General features: G+C 39.8%; 2 protein-coding genes and 1 long non-coding RNA gene across 9 annotated transcripts in view; 1 reads left to right on the forward strand and 2 right to left on the reverse strand.

Annotated features, from left to right (window-relative positions):
• Ankfy1 (ankyrin repeat and FYVE domain containing 1) overlaps nt 1-11,206 on the reverse strand; it is a 97,690-nt gene extending 86,484 nt beyond the window's left edge. For 3 of the 4 annotated variants that reach the window (XM_013076773.3, XM_013076772.3, XM_021238274.2), the window contains exon 1: nt 11,115-11,206. In XM_013076773.3, the coding sequence (XP_012932227.1) occupies nt 11,115-11,124 (10 nt within the window). In that variant the 5' untranslated portion in view covers nt 11,125-11,206. Of the gene's footprint in view, nt 1-9,804; nt 9,914-11,114 lie in introns of those variants that run through there. The other variant, XM_087191999.1, reaches the window with a different exon arrangement.
• Nucleotides 11,187-27,504, forward strand: LOC110344388 (uncharacterized). The gene is made up of 2 exons (XR_015443302.1): nt 11,187-11,277; nt 24,054-27,504. It is a non-coding gene; the product is annotated as an uncharacterized LOC110344388 (long non-coding RNA).
• Nucleotides 15,326-27,542, reverse strand: part of Ube2g1 (ubiquitin conjugating enzyme E2 G1) — an 83,957-nt gene continuing 71,740 nt past the window's right edge. For all 4 annotated transcript variants that reach the window (XM_087192007.1, XM_021238277.2, XM_087192006.1 and 1 more), the window contains one exon: nt 15,326-18,345. In XM_087192007.1, coding sequence (XP_087048133.1) covers nt 18,334-18,345 — 12 coding nt within the window. In that variant the 3' untranslated portion in view covers nt 15,326-18,333. The remainder of the gene's footprint in view (nt 18,346-27,542) is intronic.

Genomic DNA, 27,542 nt, shown 5'->3' on the forward strand with positions numbered 1-27,542 from the left:
TAAACCTGTTTTTAAGATTACAAAAGGCCATACGTCAAAGAACTGCTCCCTTTTATACTGGACATATTCGATCACATACAAACCTTCCTGGGCCACTTTCCTATGGCAATGCACAAGCAGATCAGCTTATAGGATTCCTTGCTGCTTTTGATCAGGCTAAAGAATCACATAGTTATTTCCATCAAAACTCCAAGGCACTACAATATGATTTTCAGCTATCTCGAGCTCAGGCACGACAGATAGTTATGGCTTGTCCTAGTTGCCAGCAGATTCCACAGCCCATTCCCCCTGAGGGAACTAACCCTCGAGGCCTAGCCGCCAATATGATTTGGCAGATGGATGTGACACATGTCCCCTCTTTTGGAAAGTCTCGATTTGTACATGTCTCTATAGGTACATTTTCACACATGATACATGCCACGTGTCACTCTGGTGAGAAAGGTCACCATGTTCAACAACACTGCTTGTCTGCCTTTGCTGCCATGGGGGTGCCCAAAAATATTAAAACTGACAATGGTCCATCATATGTTAATAAATCTATCCAAAAATTCTTTCTTATTTGGCATGTTAAGCATAGTTCTGGTATCCCGTATAATCCACAAGGACAAGCCATAGTAGAAAGGGCCCATGCCACCCTCAAACATCAATTGTTTAAACAATCACAAGGAAATCAGATGCCTCCACAAGCTCGTTTAGATCTAGCTGTTTTTGTACTCAATTTTTTAAATCCTGTAGCAGGTTCCACACAACCACCTGCTATGCTCCATTGGCAAATGGATGGCATGGTTAAGACTCAAAAACCACAAGTCCTTTGGAAAGATGTACAAACAGGTAAGTGGAATGGCCCTGCTGCCTTAATAACTTAGGGGGAGAGGTTTTGCCTGTGTCCTAACAGATAATGAGAAAACCTTGTGGCTGCCTTCCCGGAACGTGAGACCGTGGGTCACGCTGGTGGAGCCACCAACATCTCGCAGAATGAGTGATAGCACCCTGGCTGAAAGCGATGAGCCAGCTGCACCTCAGGGACCCACCTCACCAGCGACAACCAGCAAATCCATGGCAGGGTCCAGGACTGAGATGATGCCCCCAGAGGAGTGATAATTATAGATTTACGGTAAAAAATTTATAAAGGTGGGGGACAACTTCAAAATGCTCTTTTTATATTTACAGTTATAAAAGTGCTTTCATTCCTTCTGATTCTAATTTCAAGAGATCTCTGTTAATCCAAAGTTTTTGACCAGTCATATACAATTATAAATCTAATAATCATAAAAAGGATATTACAATTCAATTTGGCCAAATATATTTGAGTGCACTCTTAATTTTATAAATTGTCTTATATGTTTGTCTGTTGTCTGTTGTTTGTCTGTTTGTACAGTTGAGCTCAATCTTTTTTTTCCTCTTTTCACCTTTTGAAAAAAAAAAAATTTTTTTAAAAGACATTCACCTATTGTTAAATTGGCTTACAGATAAATGTTATTAAATTAAAGCCATGCCCTCCTTCCCAGGTTGCTAACTGATCAAAGTGCCGAGATTTATTTTATAAAAGTAATGTGTATTGTCACCTACATGCAATAACCAAATTGCAATAAGCAGTTGTAAAATAAGAAGATATATATATTAATAGAGACTGTGGGTACTCCCTTTGGTGACTAAAGAAGTGGCCACCCAGAAAATAATTATTCTGGTCTTAATTCACTAAAGGGACCCCTTAGTAATTTTTATAATCTTATGGGAGACACACCACAACAAATATTGTCTCAATATGTTATTATAAATTGATTACATTGGTTATCATTGACGTTTAAATTCTAAATATGTTATTACATTGGTTATCATTGAAGTTTAAATTCTAAATATGTTATAAATTGATTACATTGGTTATCATTGACGTTTAAATTCTAAATGTTATAAATTGATTACATTGGTTTATCATTGATGTTTAAGTGCTAAATATGTTATAAATTGATTACATTGGTTATCATTGATGTTTAAGTGCTAAATATGTTATTGTAAAATGTTTACATTGGTTAAGTTCTAAATATGTTATTGTAATATGTCCACATTGGTCATCTTCAAAAGCTTAATTTCTGTGTCATAAAAAAGAGAGTGTTATTAGAAAGATGGTTTTGGTACCAAACTACAGCAAAGAACATAAGGTTTTATGTAACTGTGATACTTATTACTGCTCCTTTTCTGGTGTTCAAAATGTATTCATTCATGCCCTCTAATTGTATGGGTCTTCCAACATATTGTTTATGGTAATAACCTTTTGATTCAGGTATTTGCCCTTCTCTTATGCTCCAGCCACCTATGATAATAGGCACACTTGTATGCTGATTTATTTTCCTTAGATGACGTCCTATAAAAAGATAGCTACTCAGGGATCCAACCACAACAGCAACTATCATTGGCAATAATAACAGTTTAACTATATTTTTATTCCAAAATGCTTATATCCAGGTAAAGTTATAATAGTTGAGTTCACTACTCCTCTTACAATGCTAATGTTATTGATCTTCTCTTCTGGGTGTTCAACAACCAAAGTTTAGAGACCAAAACTGAAGAGGTATCTGGGCTAAAAAGGCAGCCAATATTTTGGCCCTGGCCCTCCAAGGTCAACTACAATAATAAGATCCAGGTCATGAGGGAACTATCTCCAAGATCCTGCATTTTTGGTGAGTCATCCAACCTCCTGAGCAGGAAGGTTGCTGAACACCAAAACAGTAAAGATCCAACAAAATGTGTGTCAAAGGAATGTCACCTGGAGGAAAAAAAATCTCCCATACTTTCGCAGGAAGCAACATGGTCAAGCAAGGCCGTGACATATCCTGATGGCTGACACTGACAGAGGAGCTAAGAGGCTCTATGCATGGTTCCAAGACAGTGCCTGTGGAGACTTAATTGACCTTGTTAGATAACAAGAGATTGACTTTATTTAATATAGGTCTCACTGTAACTTGGTCTTGAACATCCTGTAGAAAAGTAAAGCTATATAAGACAATAGCTACTTGAGTTCAGCAAAAGTTTTAAGGATTTTTTTTAGCCAACATTGTTTAAAAAATAATAAATAAATTTATTATTTGATTTTTCATCCTTTTACAGCCCCAATTAATAGAAATTATGCTTATAGACAGCTAAGCCAGTCAAACACACTATAGATGCTCACAATATATAGGGTCAAGGTATTGTTGGGTGTGCTCACTTTTCCTAAAAACCCCTTCACATAAAACAAAAAGAAAGGAGATACGTTGGGAGCAATGCTACATAATTCTAGGGAAAAATCATTTGAGTAGGCCTAGTTCTCCTGCCTACAGGCCAGCAATAACACTCCAAGACATACTTCCATTTTGGCCTCAGGTCACAAGGGAGATCTCAATGATCCCATGATGCTGTAATCCTCCAGGACAAGACCACACCTGTGGAAGACGCCCTGGGAGGAACCAAATCTTCATCTGTGTAGTTCCTGGGAGGAACTAAATCTTCATCTGCACAGTTCCTCATTGTTCTTAGATTTCCGCTGCCCCCACCCAGTCTTTTGTTACACCTTGTTCATCGCAATATGATACTGAAATCTACATTATTCATTTGTTACATTTGTTTCTTTGGATGTACTAAATAAAAGGTGCTGCAAGCTAGGGCTTCTTGTCTTTGCCACCTAGAGCAGCACTGATCAGACCCAAAGCTCAGCTTCTTCTCAGTCTCCTTCGTGTACCTTTCCTGTAATTCGCCATATGCTGCCGTGGCTCGCAGGAGACTAGGACTTACTGCAGAGGTTCTGGTAACGTCCCCTTCCCCTGTTCCCTACAACAAGGTCTTTGCAAATAGGGAAGGATGGAGGGGGTGAAGGGAGGGCAAGGGAAGGGGAAAAAAAATTGGGAGGAACGCAGGCAGGCAGGAAGAATGGGAAGTGGAAGTGGAAGGGGAAGAGGAAGGGAAATGGGAAGGGAAAAGAGAAGGGGAAGAAGGGAGGAGGGAGAGAGAAAAACTAAATAAATGGAGTTTTACGTACTAATGGATTAAAAGGCTCAACTGTGCCAAGATATCAAATGTCTCCAAGCTGATTTATAGAATCAATACCATCTGGATATGGTTTATGGTTTAGATCTAGAATGTCCCCCAGAACTCACAGGTGCTCTGAGGTGGGGCTTTTGGAAAGTAATTGGATCATGGGGGCACAATCTCACCAGTGATTCCTCTACTGATGATTTCAGTAGCTGAGTGTGCTGTTAGGAATTGGGGTCTAGTTAGAGGTGGGTCACTGGAGGTGATTCCTTCCAGGATGTGTCTCCCTCCCTGGCTCCTCCTCTCTCTTTCTGCTTCCTGGCTGCCATGACTTCCATGTCAGATCACTCCAGAGCCTTCTACCATTCTGTTTGTGCATTTCACTGAAACTTCCAAGACTGTGAAGCAAAATAAAGCTCTCTTCCTTTAAGTTTTAGGTGTTGGGTACTTTATCTAAATGATGAGAAAATGACGAATGCACTTTCAATAAAAATCTTGGTAAACTCACAAGTTCAAGCCCACACTGGGTAAGTTAGCAAGACTTTGTCTTCAAAAAAAAAAAAGACTGAGGATGTACTGTATCGCAGTGCATAGGGCCTGGTTCATTCCCCGGTATACTGCCAAAAAATAAAAAAGTGCTGGCAAAGATGTAGAGAACTAAATGCTTCATACAATGCTTGTAGGAATGCAAAGGGTATGACCAACCATTCTGTAATACACTTTGACACTCAATCTCTCTCTCTCTTCTCTCTCTACAATACAGGGGAATGAACTCTGGGCCTTCACACTTAGCTACATCCCCAACCCTATTTGAATTTTTTATTTTCAGACAGGGTTGCTAAGTTGCCCAAGCTAGGCTCACACTGGCAATCCTCCAGCCTCAGACTGACAGAGTACTGGAATTACTGCACCGGCATGCACCACCATGCTGGCCAACAACTTCTTATAATAAAGTTAAACATATACACTTTCTGGGCCAGTGCTTTGCCACTGGGCTACTACCCCAGCCTGGCATATACACCTTCTGACAACAATTAAACTCACAGGTATTTATCTAAAAGAAATGAAACATATGTCCAAACAAAGACTTGCACCTGAATGTTCAGTGAAGATTCATAATCAAAATGTTCAGCTGGTGAATAGAAACAAACTGTGGTATATCCATTACAATGGAATACTACCTGGTAATAAAAAGAAATGGACTTGAGAGCTGGGCATGATGGCACATTTCTGTACTCCAAGCATTCAAAGGGCTGAGGCAGGAGGATCACAAATTTGAGCCTAGCCTGGGCTACATTATAAAGTTGAAGCCAGCTTGGATAACATAATGAGATCCTATCTCAAAAAACAAACAACAATAACAACAACAACAAAGGAAAGGACTACTGATACATGCAACAATATGGATGAACCTCAAAAGCAACATGCTAAATGAAAGAAGCCAGACCCAGACAATATACTGGAGGATTCCATATAAAAGTAATGACAGGGCCGAGGATTTAGCTCAGTGGTTCTGCCACCTGCCTTGCAAGCACAAGGTCCCAAGTTTGATCCCTGGTACCAAAAAAAAAAAAAAAAAAGTAATGACAGCAAATCAGTGGTATCCAGAGGCCAGAGTAGCACTGAATGTAAAGGAGTTCAAGGGATCTTGAGATGAGAGATTATCCTAAATTATCTGCATAAGAATTACACACAATTATACATATCCCTCTTTTTTCTGAGACAGGGACTCACCAGGTAGTTCAGGCTCATAGTTCTGTATGTGTCAGATCTCCCTTTGCTTTCTTTTACAAGGATACATGTAGGGGTCAGGGATTTAGCTCAGTGGCGCCATGTCTGCCTTGCAAGTGCAAGGTCCTGAGTTTGATCCCTGGTACCAGAAAAAAAAAAAAAGCTACATGTAGCAGGACATGGTGGCACACACCTGTAATTCCAGCACTCAGGAGGCTGAGACAGGAGGATCACCATGAGTTCAAGACGAGCCTGGATACATAGTGAGTTCAAGGCCAGCTTGAACTACATAGCAAGACATTGTCTCAAAAAACAAAACAAAACAGGGCCAGAGATTTAGCTCAGTGGTTCTGCCACCTGCCTCACAAGCGCAAGGTCCCTAATTCAATCTCGGGTACCAAAAAACCCAAAAAAACGAAAAAGATGAATTCACATAGGTTAGATGGACTACCTAAAATCACATAACTAGGCAGGAGGCAGATTCAAGATTTAGGGTCTTAACTAAGAGCACATCTCACTATACCATGCTGACTGATTTCAATTCCAATGTCTGAACATCAAAGATTTATTGATCATTTATTAATTCATTAGCTCAGGAATTAAGTGTGCTCCTTCCAGTCCCATTTTTCCCCCCCAGGTGATTCCAATGTACAAGGTTCTCCAGGTTGAGAACCACTAGTCTGAACTAATGGAATAACAGCAGAGCAGTGATGGAGAATCTTTTAGAGACCAAGTGCCCAAATTGCAACCCAAACTCACTTATTTATCGCAAAGTGCCAACATTGCTATTAAACCTGAATACTGAGGTTTTAGTTTAGAAAAAACAACTCATATATTGACATCTTTTCTATTAAAAGAAAAACAAAACGCGTGCCATGGGTTTGCCACCACTGGCATAGAGGAAAGAATGGGTGAAATCTATGAAACTGAGTTCAAGAAATTTTGTTCTCAGTCAGGTGTGGTGGTGCATGCCTGTGATCCCAGCACTTAGGAGGATGAGGCAGGAGGACTGCCTCGCAAGGCCAGCCTGCGCTACATGGTGAGCTCAAGGCCAGCCTGAAATACACAGCAAGACCTCAAAAACACAAAACAAAAAAAGATATTTTGCTCTTAAATCTGTTCCTCCTCTTTCTGTTGGCAGCTCAGTCATTATCTGAGTCATCCAGATCTAGAACCCTTGAGACACTTTTGATAACTCTCTTCCCAACATTTAAGGTTTCAAAAGTCCTGTCTTGATGCCTCCTACCGTCTCTCCTCTCACATCAATCCTCACCAGCCTCAATGCCCCTTACCAAGTGACTCCTAATCAATTGTTATACCCTCCCCTCTAGCTTCCCTTCCTTCTAAATCCATCCTCTATCCTGCGGCAACATCAACATGCCTCATTTCAGTAGTCCCTAGCTTGGCTGATACACCCTTTGGCAATGTCACCCCCCCTCACCCACCCACAGAATAAATGGATCTAACAAATGCTCTAACAAGAACTTTCAGAAATACGGTCCTTAACATTTTTCAACCTCATATCCTACTACTCCTTCGATTGAGAATACTGAATCCCTATTCTCATGTCCCCAGATCCAAAAGAGGTCTATTTTTCAAAGTCCAGCTTAAACACTGTCTCCTGAACCAAAGACCACTCAAAACACGCTTCCCACTATGGCCCTCAAAAAGTTCTTCCTATTCTTGAATCTTTCACAGTAACTCCTAAGTGCTTTTCACCTTTCACCTTATGATGGTTTATCATACTTTTTAAACTTTTTTTTTAAACTCCTAGACTTCGGAGTTCCCTATAAATAGGTTTTAGGTCTCTATTCTTTTTAAACTACTGACTTCTGCCTCTACTACAACTCTATGATTACCTATCCTCCCCCCTACGGTATCTTACGAAGTGGAGTTCAAAAAATACCACAGAAGGTCTGTGCTCTACTCAGATTCAACAAGGAAGTCTTGAGACAGCAATTTCTCGTTTTGTTCAGCATGACTAAAAACCATGACAATGTCTCAAACTACTGTAGCAAAACACCCTGCTAGCAACTAAACCCTGTTATGTTTCAGCATGACTCAGTAGGATCCACAATCATGGAGGTAAAAGGATAACCTGTTTCCTTGTTTAAAAAAAAAAAATCCCCATGGAGAAAGCTAATAAAAGTGACAGAAGTGAAAGAAAGGAAAAGGAAAGAAAGAATGGAGTAGAATAGTGCTTAAGAGGTCTCTAGTCTACATAATTATTGACAGCCTGGCACATGTGATATTCGAATGAATCAAACCATAAATGAATAGATAAATTTCAAAACTGGAAAGACAGCAAAGTTTCTTCTCTCACAATTTCGACCACCCTCTCCTAAGTAAGCATTTTTTGGAGTAGCGCTATCTGGTGCAAAATGAACATGCAAGTGTTCTACTAACCTGTGCTGTCTAGTAAGGATACCATTAGCCACATGACTGTTTAGCATTTGGGATGGGATGAGATGTTGAAAGATACAGCAGTGACAAAATGGAAAAAGTTCCTGTCCTCATGAGGTTTATCCTCCAGTGTGGGAAGTTCTCTAATGAGATGACAACTGAATGGATAACAAAATGACTAAAAGTTCTTCAGCCACACAGAGAAATGAAGAAGATTGTGCCAGACCAAGGGAACTGCAAGGACAAAGACCGAAATAAAAGCATGTTGGGCATATACAAAAACAGCCAGTTAATGTGACGGGGCATAGCGAAGAGAAGTAGGAAATAAGGTTGCAGTGTTAAGCAAGGGCCAGATTCTGGTGGAACTTGAAGGTCACTGAAAGGCTCTGGAATATACATTAAGATCATACAGAACCATGGAGTTAGAATAGAGGGGTAAGGGTATTGAGAATGGGAGAGGTAAGATCTGATTTGTTTTAAAGGGACACTAGAAACTGTAAATACAGGCTATGGGGAAGCAAAATCAAGGAGAAAAAAATAAAAGCAGGAAGACTATCTAGAAGGCTTTTGAAGCAAAGATTAGTAAGACAGCCAAAGAGACATACCTAGAGTAGAAATGGAAATCAATTTTATGACAGACATAAGCTAAATACTGTCTTATAGTCAAATCAAGCCATGGATTGATGGGAGAAAAGAAGGTTGTTTTCTAAATAGCCACATAAAAAGTCACATAAGAAGTTACTGTACTGAAACTAATGTATATTTTACTCTGTCTCTCCAGGTTCTATTGCTATTCCTAGGCCCTAATTCTCACTATCATCAAACCACCACCAATATCAGGGCAGTTTCCACGGACTGTGCTTACAGATAATCTGTTACATAACATAAACTTTTGCTATTGGCTTATAGGTAAAGAAGTATCTCAAAACAACAGTAGCCAGCTCTGCCAGTTCTGATTAAAATACAAGCAGCATTAAATAAGTAACACCTCACAAAACATTTCCTAGCTATTTCTGCTTCCTATGCATATTAAGCACCTTCAGTTTAATGACCTGACTGGCCTAAAATGTCTTCCTCAAGTTTTCCTAATCAAAGTCCACAACATCGTTTTTGAAAAGTTTTAATTAGAACTAAGGGAAGAACTGAGATGCAAAAAAATATAAAACTGTGAAGTCAGAATCTCAAGACTGCTTACCTATCCACTGGCTAGATGTCTCTCAAGCTCACCCTAAGACATAGCTGAGGGCGCCTGCAGGTAAATGATCTGTATACTGACCTCGGCCTGTATGGACTCCCTGGGGCTGGAACCTGAGATAAAGCACAATAGGTGCTCAGTAAAACCACTGAATGAAAAAACCAGCTGCCCTCCACAACCTCCACCTTGGTAGTGTAATCCTACAAAAATCAACTTCTATCCCTACTATAAAAAACCCACAGTCTCCCATAAGGCCATCCTGACCATTCCTTCTCCACCTCACTTGTCTGAGCAACAAACTCACTAGATGCCCACAGTGTAAAACAATATTCTGTGATTTATCCAAAACCTAGCCTCCTTTCCTGTTCTTTTGGTCCCTCCTCTCCTTTCAGACAGTATTCACCCAATTTCCCTCTCCAGGGGGTCTAAGGTAGGAAAAGCAAAGATAAGCCGGACATGGTGACACACACCTGTAGTCCCAGGACTCAGAAGGCCAAGGCACCAGGATGGACAGAGTTCAAAGCCAGCCTGGGATACACTGTGAGTTCAAGGCCATCCTGAACTACATGGAAAGACCCTGTCTCAAAAAAAAAAAAAAAAAGAAAGCCAAAGATAAACACAGAGTCCAGTCCCAGTTATTTCTTTTTTTTTTTTTTTTTGGTACTGGTGATCGAACGTGGGTCCTTGCACTTGCAGGGCAGGTGGTGGAACCACTGAGCTAAATCCCCAGCCCAAGTCCCAGCTATTTGTATAACTTTGATCTGAATTTCTTTATCTAAACAGCAAATAACATGCCTACATGTCCTTCACAAAGTTATTCTTAAATATAATCCAAATGAGAAAAGCCTATAAAACTGTTATATGCTACCCAAATCTATGAGCCAAGAAACAGTGGGTTTAGTCAAAGCTTAGCTCAAAACCAGCAGGACAAGTCACGACCAAGTGCAGTCATTCAACAAACGTTAGGTCAAACAAGTATTTTTCTGCAGCCACAGGGTAGCCAGGAGAGGTACCAAGGCCAGGTCCAACTCTTATCACTGTATGATCCCTGGCAGGTAACTCCCCATCGCTGGGTCTTCTTTTCTGGCCACCGGTACAGTAAGGCTTTAACAATGAAGGCTCCTAATATTGCTACACTGAAGGAAGCAGAACCTAAGGACTGGACTGGGAGACAAAGGAGCCGAGGTCTGGTTTTAGCACACCTCCTGCGAACCTTGTGACCTTGGCCAACTCCCTTACCAAAGCAAGTCCCCCCACCCCAGCCTGCTGCGGGGCCGAGAAGAGATAGTGCGTGCCCACGGTGCGTTGATCCTTGCAGCCCTAGCTCTCCCCAGTCCCTCACCCAGAAGAGCCCCAAGGTTTTCAGCAGCTTTTCAGTAGGGATGCACCACTTCCGGATGCAGGACATGCCAGGACAGCACTTTCGATTTCCTAAGAAAAGGGTCACTTCCTCCGCCGTCCTGGCATCGCGGATAATACAAGGAGCCTAGCCTACCGCCCTAGAAGCCCGGTGGCAGTACTAAGTCCCGGCACCCGACCTCCCACCGCGGATCCGCAGCCCGCCCTGGTTCCGATGGTCAGGCAGCGGGAGGGGCGTTGCCATAGGAACGGCGCTCAGGACCCCGGCCCGTGAAGCTCAGCAGAAGCTGGAAAGGAAGGCTCGCGAGACCTGCTGTGCCCCACGCGACCACGCCGGGCCATCCCTTCCAGAGATGCTCCGTCCAGCCAGCAGCGGCCCCACTACTCCGTGCCTTCCCGCGCGGACCCACAAAAATCCTACCTTCCGCCATGTTGGGCCGGGCTCTGCCTGCAGCCTCGCGAGAAGTGCGCCCAGAATGGAGTCACCAAGTCTCGCGAGGGCAGTGGGAGGAGCGGCAAAGGGAGGAGTCGAGGAGTAAGGAGTGAAAGAAAGTGAAGCGGATCGCTGGACTGGGCTTGAGAAGGTACTTTCGAGGCCGACGATTTAACAATCGCTGACTGGGCTGTGTCATATTCAACTCCCTTGGCAGGACCCGAAGGATATAGATTACTATTTGGAGAAGCTTCCCTAAGAGAAAGATTTTGTTGGTCGATTGGTTTGTAACGCAGTGAGAGTTTGGGAGAAGGGAGCCAATGGAGAGAAAACGGATTATGGTTTTAGATCCCTCGGTATGTGAGATGTTTTGCATGCGATACAATACTCAGGGAAGGGACAGAGGCAGATCACCTGTTATTCCACTAAGACGTTAGAAAACAAGGACATATGGGCAAATTTAGATGTGCAGAGAGAGGAGCTCTCGGGGATATGGTGCGATGGCATAAACTTTACATGTGACGTTCTTGGGCAGGAAAACCAGAGGGGAGTGCAGAAAATTTGGAAGAGGACCCCGAGATTGGAAGGGATGGTTTCCAGCTTCTCATTTATTTGTGGATGGGTCACTTTTTCTAGAATTCAGCCACCTGGCCGCAAAAGAAGAGAATCTGAATGACAGCATATGTCCAGCGCTTCGGATTTATTGCAAATTTTAAAAATTATATATACATTTATAGAGAGAGAGAAGAGGGAGGGAGTTATGAGACTACAGCTTAGGTCATTATGACTAGTGGCTAGGGGCTGATAGGAGTCATGAAAACTGGAGGGCACCAAAATAACTGAAGATCGGTGCGGAGCAAATAAGTTTGTGAGAACCCTGTAGTCAAAGTGACAAATTGGAGTTCATAAGTTAAACAGCACTAGGAATGACAAAGCCCACAATAGGGACATAGAGTGGAAATGAAAAGGCAAGAAAATCAGATGTTGGAATTTAAAGATAGGAAAGAACATAACCTAGGTGTTAAAATATTTTGTGAATGTGGGGATAATTGTTACATAATAGTAAAATGGAGGACTAAAGAGTAATATAACTAAATAGTATGAGACCTTTCAAAAAACGCTAAAACAGTGCTTGGTGAGGTTCTGGGTTTGATCCTTGGCACCATAAAAATTTTAAATTTTGGGCTGGGTATTTAGCTCAGTGGTTCTGGTGCTTGCCTTGCAAGTGCAAGGTCCCGAGTTCGATCTCCAGTACCCAAAAAAAATTTTTTTAATTTTTTTTCTCAAAGGAATATCAAGAATGCATCAATAAGTAAAGGCTCCAGGGGAAGCGGTGGCCTTGGAGAACAGCTAGGAGTAGGATATGTTGAAACAAAGATCTGAGAAGAAGATGAGGGTATCAGAACTGAAGAGGGGAAGTGTTCAGTGTTGGGGAAGTTGTAGGTGCTGCTGAGGTTTAAAGCATTAGGTAGTGAGATGATGTGACAAAGGAATTGTTTTGACCATGGAAATAGATCAACGGTTAAAAGTTTAAGGAAGAAGAGGGGATTCTGGCTGGTAGATACCTAGGAGATGGAAGCAGAGAGGGTACTGAATGTGTACAATTGTGCGCTCAGGAATCAATGTTCAAGTTGTGTCACGAGGCTAAAGGTGTTTAGAAAGTTTGTGCAGGGAGGTGTTTAGAGCTGCACTGAGCAAGCAGCACATTTTAGACAAAGGGCAAGGGAGTACTTCCCTGGCTCAATGGAAGTGGCATAGCTCAAAGCTTCTCTGTCGTTTAGAATGGTTTATAGGAAGACTTTAGGGTAGCCAGGGTAGCTTCCTCTGTTCACAAGCAGTCTCATTCATCTGTAGAGTACCCTAAAATATTTCGGGATTACTGATTGGCTGGAGAGTACTATTGTAGCTGATAATTTTTTTGCATCATGACTTAAATCTTTGCCTCCCTGGCCTTAGCCTAGGCAGTGGTGGTGAACTAATGGCGAGAGTGCTGCGGCCAGCTGTTATCACTGAAAATTTTTAAAGGTTCACCATCACTACTAGGTAGGGTTTGCTATATAGTAGGTGCTCCCATTGTTTAATGAGGTGAAAAGTTTAGCTATACTGGCAGTTAAGAGTTACAAATTTGGCTCAACAATTGATAATTCGCTGATGATGGGGAAGTCCCTGCAAGCTTATGTTGCATCTCAGATTCTTCATTCGTTTCACTAGGAAATTGAACTAGAACCCAGCCCACTCTGAGACTGATGATGAGAAGCACACATGCAGGAATAAACAAATGTCTGGCTTTTTAGAGTGTGCTTAGATTAGATGCATGAGGTAAAACTGGAACTCACCAGATGGGATTTAAACAATTCAGGGATTTAAATGCCTCTTCATCACAACCTACCTTCAAGGAACCCTCTTACCAGAGAGATGAAAGCACTCCTTTAAGAAATGGTTTATTGTTACTCTACCCCATCTTCGTACTGGACTCTACTGGCCTGAAACCCCTGAACTACAGTGTAATAAAGCCTGTAAAATAAGGCATTTGTAGTACCCAGTGAAGTGCAACACCCAACACACTTGGGTAAGCCTGAGTTACAGTAAATGATGCAGGCTGAATTTCAACATTTTGAAAAATCTGAGCACTGGAACATAGTATGTTATACTCGGTTCAAGTTTTGCATACATTGTTAAGTCTGGGGTTATCTTAAGGAAGAACATGAAGCAGGTGGGAAATAGATGCTGTCTTAAATTCTAAAACAAAAGGGAAAAAAGCCTCTGTGGAGGCAGTGTGACATCATGGCAGAGGGGAAGATGAAATCTCTACATGGGTAGTATGTTGAGGGCTGGGCCAAGTCTAATGGATACTGAGAAGGGGAGGGAGTATGTTTCTTGCCTAGGAATTTTTGTCTAAGATGTGTCCAGCTGCCTTTTGTGAAAGTTCCTTCAATTTATTTCACCTATGTGAACAGGACTCAAAATTCTATAATCATTTCACTAAAGCTCAGTGTAGAATGTCAACTCAGCGAGCCAAAAAGGCAAATTCTACCTTGGCAGGCTGATTGCAGGAATCTGAAACTGAGCAACTAGACTACAGCTGGGAAGTAAGTTGCTCGGCAAACTGAAACTTACTGGGATTTGTAGGCCTCCAGAAAATGTAAAATTTAATTTTGATAAGGTGGTTATTGCCCTATCTTTCTCAAGGGTAGAGAAAATTAACTGAACCTTCTTGGAAGTCTAGTACCTTACACATAGTATTGTAGAATGAACCACCTGTCCCTTTGCACTTGAAGCAGCATGGAAAAGTTTTCTTGCTCTATCCCTCCAGTAGATGTCTATGGGTAATGTGGATATTGAAAGTTCAGGGACATCATCTAGACCAGCGATGGCAAACCTTTTAGAGCTTTGAATAATGTGTGCCACAGGTTTGTGGCACCACTGATTAATCATTCCACTATTTTATTTCAAAAAAGGTATATTAATTGGGGAAATTAAGCTCTACAGATGATCCTCGGTCTTCCTAAAACTGCTCCCAGGGAAGATTTTGTTTCTAATTCAGCTGTAACTAAGAGGACTGGCTCCATGTTTTCTGTTTTTAAGGAAGAGGCCTTAAGACCCCTGGCAAAGTACTATTTATAAACACAAACAACATTACCAACACAGCAAGTTAGTTACCAGCACCTAACACTGAATTAACATAAACTACAAGGACTCAGGACAGAAAACTAGATACCAGTATGTTTAAAAGAAAAACAAAGTGCTTATTCTTGCCTCTTTTGACACTAACTTAAGGGATTCTAGGTAGTTACTGTATTTGGGCCAGTTTTCCCACAGGGGAGGGAATTGAGTTGTCTGTGGTATCTTCTAGTTCACATCTGAATCTGGGTTCCTCACTGGTTAACTTGTTAACTTATAAGGTGGAGCCAGTTTAAGCAAAGGACAAAGTCCCCACAATGTTCTACCATGTGCTCATTTTAAGTTTCTAAGTTACTATGCACAGAAACTAATGAAAGATGGTGCTTGGTTGTATATTACAGGGAAATTTTTAAAGAGTATTATTACTAGGTTGAAAGTCAAGTTAACATCCTGCCTTAAGTTTGCAAAATTCTTTATCAAGATTCCCCTGTGCTCCCTTTAGTATCATGTGCTGTTTATACAGAAAGAATCCCACAATTTGCTTTTGAGACCTGCCCTAAAACCAAAATAGCTCATGATACAGCCTCTAAGTCATCATTTATTGATTTATAGAGCACCCATCACATGATTGAGGTGCTTTACAATACAGTAAACATCACAACAAAACTCACATAGTTAAATACAATCAACAAATTACAGAACTTAAAAAAAAAAGAGAAGAAAGAAAACTGGAATGAAGCAACATTATGTCAAATTTTCAAAGATGCTGAGAAGTGGCAGTACAAAAAAGGTAATTCCACCAACTGGAGACCAGACGGGCAAGATACACAGGCACCAAAACCCAAAGAGGGCAGATTTGTAGAGTGAGTGAGCATATAAAATTTCACAACTGGGAATAAAGGCCATTAAAGATAACCATGACACCCCAAGTGATCACAGAACCAGTGGAATAACCTCATGAACTTACAAGGTTTATAATGACAAGGAAATCAAATTCATGTGGATTTTAAACTCAAAAGAGGCGGCCAGAAAGCCACTGAGAGATCATTGTTATGAACACAGACTGAATCTATAAAAGCCTCTACAAGAACTTGGAATAAATTTAGGAAACAGCCAACAGTTCTACAACCCAAAGGACTATGTAGATGTCAATGATTGGCACAAGGTTAGGAGAGAAAAATCCTTTTCCTAAAGCAGAGAAGAATTACCTCACATTAATGATGAGGTACTGGTGGGACAAAAACCACCTGGTTCAGTGTCACCCGAGTGTGACTTTAATAACAAACAAGAGAGGCATTTAAGTTCACATTGTCAGATGAACACTGGGAAAGGCACAGATGACATCTCTGACAGAGGAAAAGAAGTCCTAACATCTATTGAGGCCTGTATTTCTGTTCGTAGCATGATCAGGGCACAGGGTGGAAAGAGTGTGAGGAGAGAGGCATTCACTTCTGGCTCTTCCACTCCCCTAGATCTAGCCCTAAGTAACCACATGGTTATACCAAACCAACTGTATTAAAGTGGCACTTACAGTTCAGAAATAGTTGTCCCTGAGGTACTAGGTCATTAGCTACTTGTTGAGTCAAATCTCAGGTTTTTAAGTCAACAGATTGCTAGCAGAATTATAGCAATAGGAGAAGAAAATTCCAACTCCATCTTGCCACAAGCAACCACTATGTGGACAATTTCTGATCTGAGTAAAAAGTATTGCATTCCAAGTTCCTTGTAGGAGTGCAATGCTAGCACTTTGGGGCAACAATTTTTTACAATTCTTTAAAAAAAAGTCACCAAATTATCAAAGAAAATTGGGCTCCAGTGAATTTTTACAGTCACTACACATTTACAGGTTTTTACAATGTTTATGATTTTTACAATACTTCAGAGTGGAAAACAGACTGGTATTTAGAAAAAAAAAAATCGAACTCTACTGTGAATCCTCAACCAGTTCACTTCTGCTTTAAAAAGGACATATAAATTTGGTAGAGGTCTGGACTATTGGCAGGAATCCTTGAACTCTTCTGCCAGAGCATTATCTCCAAAGCCCCTCAGAGCAGAGATGCACTGATTCTCACAATCAAACACTATGCCCCATCTGGTACTGCCTCAAGTTCTGTCAAAGACTACTTCCCACTCTCAACCTCGTAACAAAAAGAGAAAAGCGTAGGCCAATCTCTAACACTGCAATACTCATTTTATCAATTGCTAAGTTTTTTTAAATTATATGATATGAAATAGACTTATGCTCAGACATTAATCAAATCCAAGAGTGCTATGTCAGTGACAGAATCTGTATGTCAAATAGCAAACCATTTACTCCTGTAATGCTTTTTAGATTCATGTTAAGAATCTAGATAGAACCCAATTCACATACTGCCATGGCCATGTGATTTTCAAGTATTAAGTTTGTTTGCATAAGGAATCAACCTGAGATTTTCTAAACTGCACTTCTCTGGCATTCAGTATTATAACCTTCATTCAATACAATAAAAGCCAACAACAACTTGACACATTATTGGAAAAAAATTGTATTTTGGAAGAACTCACTACATAAGGTGACAGAATTCCAAAATCAAATTACATGAAAATATACATCGCAATTTCTTTATACAATGGGTGAGGAAAAATCTGCAGTGTAGAAGAATAGAGGCAAAGAAATATGAAGGACTAAGAAGGGTATGAGGGCAAATAGCATTTTTAATAGCAAACCCAGAAGTAAAAAGCCAGTAGCTATGCATGCTTTATTTATCCACCCTTAATATTGGGCTATTGAGGGCAAAAATAAAACCAAACAAGAATTTGGTATTGTTTGGGGTAAATTTCAGTAAGCTGAATTTAGAACCAACAGGTTTTTTTTTCAGTTCTCGGGGATAATGACTGGGATCAAGAGCTCTCAATGGCCAAAAAATGTTATTGCTACATCCAATCCAAGGGTGCAACTAGAATACAAAAAGGACAAAGCACCTAGTGATGACCACTCCTCTGGCGTCATCATTAAAAATCAAGTAACTCCTCATTAACTATTTCAGTATTTGAACTAAATGACTTAAGAACTTTCTGGCAGATAGAAGAGGCAAAAGCAAAAGGGAGTGTGTCAAAACAAAGATAGAAAAGTTTTGTAAGTGGAAGGAGTTTAATGAAGCCTTAATGGTTCAAAGGAAATTAAATGGAAACTTTTAATCCTAATTGTTTTTCATCTGACATGCTTTAAGGAGTCTTTTAAAACTGATAAACAATGAATGAGGAAAGAAAACCTGCTAAAATCTTTTAGAATTTACACGATTCTTATTCTACTACAAGAAAGCATTATTTGGTACAAGGTGTGTATGTGGATGTACATGAACAGTATATATATTATCCGGATCATGTTGTGCTATGTACAGGTCTTTACAATTCTTCCTGAAGGTTAAAACAGTTCATTAGAATTCAAAATGCGTAATCATCTGAAAGTTGGCACTTGTTAGGCTCTTGTCAGCATTGATGACTGGCATGTTTTATTGCAGCCCAGTTCCAGCCAGTGTTTGCCAACTTGTTACAACAGAAGTCCAGCAATAGGTGGGTAGAGTGCAGGAAAACAGTGCCATGTTTCTCAATTGGAGACCTATAACAAAACAAACAATTATGTAATGAATTTGCAAATTGGAAAAGAACTGATTAGAATTTTTTGTTTATATTCTATTTCTTTGGCAACAAATTCTTAATTTCATTTTAAGAGCACTTTTGTGTTTGGTCTTTGTAGAGCCAATAACCACATATAACTAGTTAATTTTAAATTTAAATTATTAATTAAATAAAACTTAAAACTGAGTTCGTCAGACTAGCCACCTTTCTAGTGCTCAATAGTCACATATAGTTGCTGCCAGATTGAACAACGCAGATCTAAAGTTCTATTGCACACACCAACAACATGTACAGATTTTTTTTTCAATACTCCAAATATTTTTCAACTTATGAAACATCTAGAATCTCAAACAGGAGGATTTTTTAAAGTCAGGTAATTTGCAAATTTAGAAATATTTGAGGATGTGAAGCTGGGTGTGGTAGCATGCCTGTAATCCCAGCATTCAGGAGCCTGAGGTAGGATTACCTTGAAGTTCAAGATACATAGTTCAAGGCCAGCCTGAACTACTAGGAAGACCCTGTATTAAAAAAAAAAAGGCAGGGGATTTAGCTCAAGTGCTGCGCCTGCCTAGCAAACACAAGGTCCTGAGTTTGATCCCTGGTACCAGAAAAAAAAAAACAACTGAGGTTGTACAGAGAAAACAATTTAAAATCACACTTCTCAATATGCTAAACTCTAGCCAACTCTTAAGGTTCAATTCAAACCCACAAAAAACTCTCCATCCCAATTACAGTTTTGTTTTGTTTGTTTTGTTTTTGTGGTACTGGGGATTGAACTAAAGACCTTATGCTTGACAGACAGGCAGGCTTGGCACCACTGAGCTACATGGTTACATCCCTAACTCGCAATGACAGTTCCAACTATTTTTTTTCTGCTGGTCCATATCCTCAGATTCGAAGTCAAGAACATATCTAAATAAAAACAACCACCATCTTATCAAGTGCTTATGATGTGCCGAACAGTATGTTAAGTGCTTTACACTCATCTCAGGTGAGTGCTCTCACAATCATCATATGAAGGAATTTTCCCTTTACAAAGAAAAGCAAGGCAAAGTTACACAGCTTAATAGAAATACAGTTTCCTATCCAAAAAGTTAAAAAAAAAAACTGTTCAAGTTTTAAAAGTCCCACTTTATGACTGGACTTTTGAGCGTCTTTATTACCTTAAGGCACACTCTGATTACGGGGACAAGGAGGGAAAACAATACCTATTACCATCATATCTTTAGACCACATATTCCTAGGAACTCAGAAACTTCCATCTGCCGCCAAGCACAATTTTGGGCAAAATCAAACAGAAGGTGACTGGCTCAGAAATCAAGTGATGTAATTTTACACTCCCAGCAGAGAAGCCAAAGGTACTTAAAAGAGTTATGGCAAAATTTAACTCATACCAGATATGTTCAAAATTTAGTATATCTTCTAAAGCCCAGCATTAATTTATCTTATAATCACCCAAATATAAACGTAACAAAAACTCTGTTGGGGGAAAGAAATCTGTGAGGTAGTGTGTGGGCCTACCTGTGGCTGTTTCTGTAATTTAGACTAGCTCCTTAGGGTAAACTGTAAAGGTAAAACTACTATAAAATTTCTTTCAAAAATGGTTGTACTGGGCCAGGGATTTAGCTCAGTGGTTCCGCCGCCTGCCTTGCAAGCACAAGGTCCTGAGTTTGATCCCCAGTGCCAAAAAGAAAATGGTTGTACCGATCAATGTAAAAGGCCCATAGCAAAGCATGAAATGCACCAAATATGAGTATATTATTATCCTTACCAGAATCAGGTTTTACAGTTTCTATACAAATACACAATTGCACTTACATGCTTTATTAGAAAAGTATTATGAAATAGGAATTGTAACCTTGGTAGGGAAGGGCAGTACTGGGGAGTTGAACACAGGGTCTTTACTGAGCTACATCCATAGCCTTTTTTTATTTTGAGATAGGACCTCACTATGTCACCAAACTGCCTAGGCTGGGCTTGAATTTACAGTCTTCCTGACTCAGTCTCCCAGAGTGCTGGGATTACAGGTATGCACAATGCACATCGGGCTTGGGATTGTAACTTTTAGGTAATGTCATCTGAATGTTTTTCCAAAGATTATACTACACCAAAATTAGTCTCGCCAAAAATCTCCCAGGGATGAAAGAGAACTGGAAATAAATAGTTTAAGCATTCAGTATAATCATTTCCCTGTGAAATAAGAGATGAGAATTTTCAAGGCCACAAAAGAATTGTTTATATACTGTTTCCAAGTGAAGTTTTAAGAAAAATTATCCCAGAAGACTGACGGCTAACAGTCATTTAACAGCTAAAATCAGGCAACCCAGCCTTTTATAAGCAAGGAACCAGCAGTAAACAGCATTAACTTCTCTAATATTAGAAGGAAAATCTATCTCCCCTCCCTTTGAATAAAATTTATTCCAGAGAAAGGAACTCACTTCGGAAAAGGAAAGCTTGTCAGAAAAGATAAATGTGAAAACTGAATCACCTGTATATAACACTGCCTAAGCAATGGTGCAATCCTGAAGCAGTCATTTACATTTTTATACATGCCCTACTTCTAACTTATCTGTCAGATATCTGCCAGTCAAGAAAGTTCCACACTTTGAATACTGACTGAAATTAAGCATTCTCGTAATTATTCCTGTTTTTAAAAAGAAAGGTCTTGCCATGTAGTGCAAGTTGGCCCCAAACTTGCAAACCTCCTGCCTAGGCCTCCTGAGAAGCTGGAATTACAGGCATATGCCACTACATCTGGTTTTTTGGGGGGAAGGGGGTGCAAATTGCTCTTCATACAATAGTATTTCTGAGATTTAACTATATGGTTGTCTATTTAAGTCTGTATTACATATCTGAACTACTGGATAATATTCCATTGTATCAATGACTATTTATAAATTTGTATGTGTGACACTGGGGAATGAACACAGGGCCTTTAATAATGAGCTATATCCCCAGCTCTTTCTTTTATTTTTTATTTTGATACAAGTCTCACTAACTTTCCCAGGCTGGGCTCAAACTTGGAATACTCCTGCTTCAGCCTCCTAGAATACTAGGGATTAAAGGTGTGCATTATCATGCCCAGCTTGCAATGAGATGTTCCTCATTTAATGACTGTTCAGACTTATGACTCATCTCTTTTTTTGTACAGTTCAGTACATCTTGTTTAGAGCCTCAATGTCTTTTTTTGTACAGTACACCTTTGTTATACAGTACTGATTTTTGCTGACTGCACTGTACAGTAGTTTTATGATCTGTTCTACATTACAGTACCACGTGTAAGAGTTATACAAATAAAAGTCAGCCAGTTGGGAGTTTCCTTTGCTCATTTCTTTGTCCTCAATATTGTAATGTACCTACTATATACAATTCCTCATTTAGCAACCAATTGAATTAACAATCCAGTCTCAGGTCTGTGTTCTGTCATTAAACAAGGAATGCCTATAGCCTATTATATTTTTGGCACAAGTTATTTGTGGTGCAAATAAATACAGCATTTGTGAAAAGACAAATGTCTTCATAATGTATTATTTCTATAATGCCTGATACTGGGGAAAATAAGCTACCTGACATTTTTTGGGTATTCAAGCAAAACCATCTCATACATGAGGTTGCTTATTTTGCCTCAATACCCCAAAAATATATAGCTTGCCTGTTTTTTGTGTTTTGGGGTTTTGGGTTTTTTTTTTTCCCAGTACCAGAGATCGAACTCAGGACCTTTCACTTACCAGGCAGGCATGGCATGGCTTGCCTGTTTCGATGCAGAAGGGAGTAACTGGGAGCACAGTCTTATGAGACCTGCTGATCACATATGATACAGGCAGAACAGCTGTGCCATAGGGCCAGAAAAATTTATCAGTGCATTTTTTTTATTGGGCTCACTTCTAACAACTATTTGCTTCCAACAGTTCCTCAACTGATAATAAAACTGATGCATGTGGAGTTAATATAAGTCTCAGATATAAACTCTTTGGAAATGATGTTACCTTTGAAACTTTGTGATATGTAGAAATGTCCTATATCATATGGGTGCGTATATTTTCTCAAAGGTTATATATACACTTTCTGAACCACAAGAAACTGAACAATTAATTATCACTCATATTCTGGGCTCTGTGATTGTTTTATGTGATTGATTTTTGTCTGACACTCCTGGCTAGTAAGCTCCTTTACTGTGTACTATAGATGTCTTTCTGTGTGCAGAGGCAGACAGAGCAGTGGCTCATTAATGCCAGTTTCACTGTCAAAGATATTTGGCATTTCCAATGATTTTTATAGAAGCAGGCTCATGGTCCTGATATCTTACTAGCAGTATTTTAGTTTCACTGGTCCCTCACAATGACCTTCAGAAGCTCCTTCATTAATGAGCCAAAAATTGGCTGGGTGTGGTAGTGCAAGCCTGTAATCCCAGCACTCAGGAAGCTGAGGCAGGAAGATCACCATGAGTTGGAGGCCAGCCAGGACTACATGGTGAGTTTAAGGCCAGCCTGAACTATATAATGAGACCCTGTCTCACCCCCCACCCCAAAGGATAAGTCCTTTAGCATATTGTATAGAGCTTTCACTTTTTTTTCTTCATCTTCTTGGAACACTGGTGATCAGAAAGGCTCAACACTTCAGAAGTCTTGTTTTTAAGGAAATGTAGAAACCAATGATCTGAATATGAAACTGATCAAGTAGTCCCCTACTATAACTACTTACTCCAAATGTGAAATAAGAATTACCCAGATATGGCTGCTTCTGCAGAAAGAGAAGTCATATACATGCAGCCATACATATCCTTATTTGTGAGAAATTACTCTGGATTCCCACAAAGTGCAACTAAGAAAAGCAAGCAGTCTTCTATCTCACTATGCTAGGCTACCTAATGCCTAGTATCCTGGGTTAGGTCCCCTAGGAAACATCGTAAGACCTTGCTTATACAAGGTTTGCTGGGAAGTGCTCACAAAAGCAAAAGTGAAGGGGCCGTGCATTTAGCTCAGTGGTTCCACCACCTGCCTCACAAGTGCAAGGTCCCAAGTTCAATCCCCGGTACCAAAAAAATAAAGGAAGAATGAAGGGAGTAGGCTTAGGCAGAAGATAAACTCCCATGTGTGGTGGTAGATTGAATCCAGGGCTTTGCACATGTCAGGCAAGCACTCTTTATCACTGTGCTACACTCCCAGCCCTGCTTCTTTACTCTTTAAGTTTTTATTATTTAAAAAAAAAAGTTTTTATTTTTTTCATCATTACCAGTATAATATATTGTTTTTATTAACTTGTTCTATAAAATGACATTATGGTGATTCAACATTACTTTTAGGCTATACTTTTTGCTAGGTAGACTAACTTAATAAGTAGAATTTTAAAGTTACATCTGTGCTATGGTTAAACAAATTAACTCATCGTACTAGTAAAGCAGGTAACACACAATCCCTAAAAAAGTTATAAAAGTTATCTGGTGGATATGGTGCATGCCTATAATCCCAGCTGGTGTGGGAGGCTGAGGCAGAATGATCACAAGTTCCAGGCCAGCCTGGGCAACTTAGGCAGACTCTGTCTCAAAGTTAAACAAAAAGGGACACGGACACAGCTCAGAGGCAGAGCACCTGTCTAGCAAGCATGCACAAGGCCCTGGGGTCAGTCTCCAGTATGGAGAGATACTTTGTTTGTGACACTTAATTAGTACTATTTTTTTTTTTTTTTCAGGTACCGGGGATGGACCTCAGGACCTTGTGCTTTCGAGGCAGGCACCAGAACCACTGAGCTAAAATCCCCAGCCCCTAGTACTATTAAACTCATTTTCTGTACAATATCAAGACAAAACTCTTATTTATTCCCAAAATATATAATGTACTGTCTAAAGGTTGGATAAATGTAGGCTTCTATGGGATTATTTTATTCTTCTTCCTGGTTGTCATCAAGGTCTTTTCTGATGAGAAAATATGTATGAATGTGAAGAACAAGCCCTAAGGGTGTTCTTGTTTTGAAGAGGATGTATCACCTATAAAGAGCCAATGCAGTGAGTTCAGCTTTGTGAAGACTGACACAGATGCTGGTTGTATACAAGATGAATATTCAGGGTAGAAGTGGAGACATTCATCAATGATGTTCAGTACAAGGAGACTAAGGGAAGAATATGTTAATAAGAACCTGATCTAACAATGTGGCAGCCAAGAGTCAAAGGAAAAGGCCAGATACAAGAACCACAGACTTAAAAAAAAGAAAGAAACCACAGACTAAATGTGATGGAAGTATGAGACACAAAATTATCAGCAAACACAGACTAAAGATAAACAAGATATATAAACAAGATGTTGAAAACAGGAATAATTTGAAGACTGTAAGATTATTGGTACACCTGATAGTAGGAAAAAATATTTACTTTCAACATTCAAGGAGACTTAAAAGTACATATGAATCTTTGCAGAAACTAGAGATACTAAGTATGACAACAGGGTGAGTAGTGAATAAACTAGACTTTCTTCCAGCTTGCATTGGATACATTTGATCGTAAAAGTAGCAAATAAAACTTAAGCCAGGGCCAGTGATTTAGCTCAGTGGCACAGTGCCTGCCCTACTAGCGCAAGGTCCTGAGCCTGATCCCTGGTACCAAAAAAAATTTTTTAAATTAAGCCAGCGTGATGCTGTTCAAGGATAGACAATTAAACCAATGAAAATAAAATAGCTGGGTGTAGTGGCACAAGCCTATAATCCCACCATTAGGGAGCCTGAGGCAGGAGAGTTTGAAGTCAGCTTGGACTGCATAGTGAGGTTATAAACAACATTAAAAAACCCTGTGGAGAGGGGCGTTGGGGTGTATATGTGTGAACACATACCTGGAGATGTGATTTTATAACATTATCTGGAATTGTGTATCAAGGGAGAAAGGGAAGATTTGTCAATAAATGGTGTAGTTACTTTGAGGGAACAGAGGGGTGAAAATCCAACCTCTATCACATCATGCATAAAAATCATTTGCAGTAAATTAAAACAGGGAGGTCAAAGTTATAAATATTGCAGAAGATATTAGACAGCAGCTTTTTGGTGGCAAGGAAGAGAAGGATTTTTTAATTAAGACAAAAAAGTAAAATCCACAAAGGACTAATGAATTCAACTATATTAAAATTAAGAACTTCTGGGGCCGGGGATTTAGATCAGTGGTTCTGCCGCCTACCTTGTAAGCGCAAGGTCCCAAGTTCAATCCCCAGTACCAAAAAAAAAAATTAAGAGCTTCTGTTGATGCAAATATACCATAGAGTAAAATAACAAGCATACAAACCAATGTTCTCACAGAAAATTAGTCTAGAAACTTGGACAGGTGTTTCACAAAGAAAATGTCAATAGTCAAACCCATGAAATGATGTGCAGTTTCATTGGCAACTAGGGCACTGCACATCAAGTCCACAGTGACCTACTGTTTTTCAACATGCAGGTTTTTAAATTTTAAGCATGTGATAATATAAAATTTTGGAAAGGACAGAGAGCAAGTGGCATCATTATGGTTGCCAATAGGAGAACACAGAGGAAAACTTTTTAAAAATTTTGGGGGTCTGAGAATTTAACGCAGTGGCACCACACCTGCCTGGCAAGCCCAAGGTCCTGAGTTCAATTCCCATTACCAAAAACAAAAAACTGGGGACCCGGGGATGTAGCTCAGTGGCACTGGGCTTGCCTGGCAAGCACAAGACCCAGAGTTCAATTCCTGGTACTGGAGAAAAAAAAATTGGGCTTAGTCAAAATGATGTGCATGTGTCCTTCAGAGTGACAATTCTACTCTTAGGTACGTATTCTGAAGCAGTGGTGGTGAATGTATAGCACTTGTGCTACAGGCAGATGTTGTTATCACTGAAAGCTCTGGGACATGCCTGTAATCCCAGCCACTTGGGAGGCTGAGGCAGAAGGACTGCTCTCAAGTTCCAGGTCAGCCTGGGCTACATAGTGAGACCTTGTCTCAAAAAAAAAGGGGCTCTAAAAGGGTTGCCCTCACTGCCCTAGAGAAACTCTCATAGTATATGTGAAGTAGGAAAGGAGGACGGCCACAGTGTATAATAGTAAAAACAAAGCTGGACGTGATGGCACACATTTGTAATCCCAGCACTCTGGGAGGCTGAGGGTGAAGGATCATAAATTCTAGTCCAACCTGGGCAATTTAATGACTAGAGAGAACCTGTCTCAAAATAAAAAATTTAAAGGGGAAGGGCCCTGAGTGTGAAGGCCCTGAGTTCAAGCCCTAGTACTGCAAAGGAGAAAAGGGAGGAGGGGGGGAGTAAAGCAGAGCAGCAACACAATTCACCCATCCCAAATCAGAAAAGAACAGCAATTAGAATAAAAAGTAGAGGCAATTTCTCTAATGAAATACTACACAACAATGAGAAAGATAAACTGTAGCTACCTACAACAATACAGATCAATGTAAAGGATATAATCAACAAAAGTCGTAAAAGAATACATTCATTATAATTTCACACATATAAATTTAAAAATATATGATACATTGTTTAAGAATACAAACTTGGGGAAATTATGAATGGTAAAAACCCAGAATTAAGAGTGTGAGAAAAGAATGGGACAGAAGAAAGGAATGGGGGGTGTTGTTAATGGTAAATGTTCAGATTCTTTAGATATGAAATTTCATAGTTTCTTTTTTAGCTATCATTTAATTTTGGTTTTTTTGAGACATGGTCTCACTATGTAGTCCAGGCTGGCCCTGAACTCAGTGATCTTCCCGACTCAGATTCCCAAGTGCTATGATTATAGACATGCATCACCATGCCTTGCTGAGAAACTTTTATTTGCCATGTCACTACAACAACCAAGGAAATAAAGATCAAATAAAGGGAGGCGGGAGTGTTTAATGGTCTTAGCAGTGTAAACTGAAATGGGATTTTTCTTTTTTAAAAATGTACAAAACCAAAATGTAAGTTATCCTTTACCAATCATAGTGTTCATTACAAGAAGATGCAAGAAACATCAGTGTCCAGCAGTAGTCAGGATGGTAGGCTTAAGGCAAAATGGAAGAAACTACCCTGAAATAACTTGATTGTCAGAAATTTTACTACCAGTGAAAAGAACGTACTACCATATACAACTGGCTTTAAAAAAAAAAAAAAAAAAAAAAAGCAAAACCAGAGAAATCAAACAATTCAAAAAAATACAACTTCAACACAGCACCTATGAAAAGACAAAAAGAATACT

This window comes from Heterocephalus glaber, unplaced genomic scaffold (assembly GCF_053883595.1).
Source record: "Heterocephalus glaber isolate CG9 unplaced genomic scaffold, H.glaber_assembly_v1.0 deba00001564, whole genome shotgun sequence".
NCBI classification, from domain to species: Eukaryota; Metazoa; Chordata; class Mammalia; order Rodentia; family Bathyergidae; genus Heterocephalus; species Heterocephalus glaber.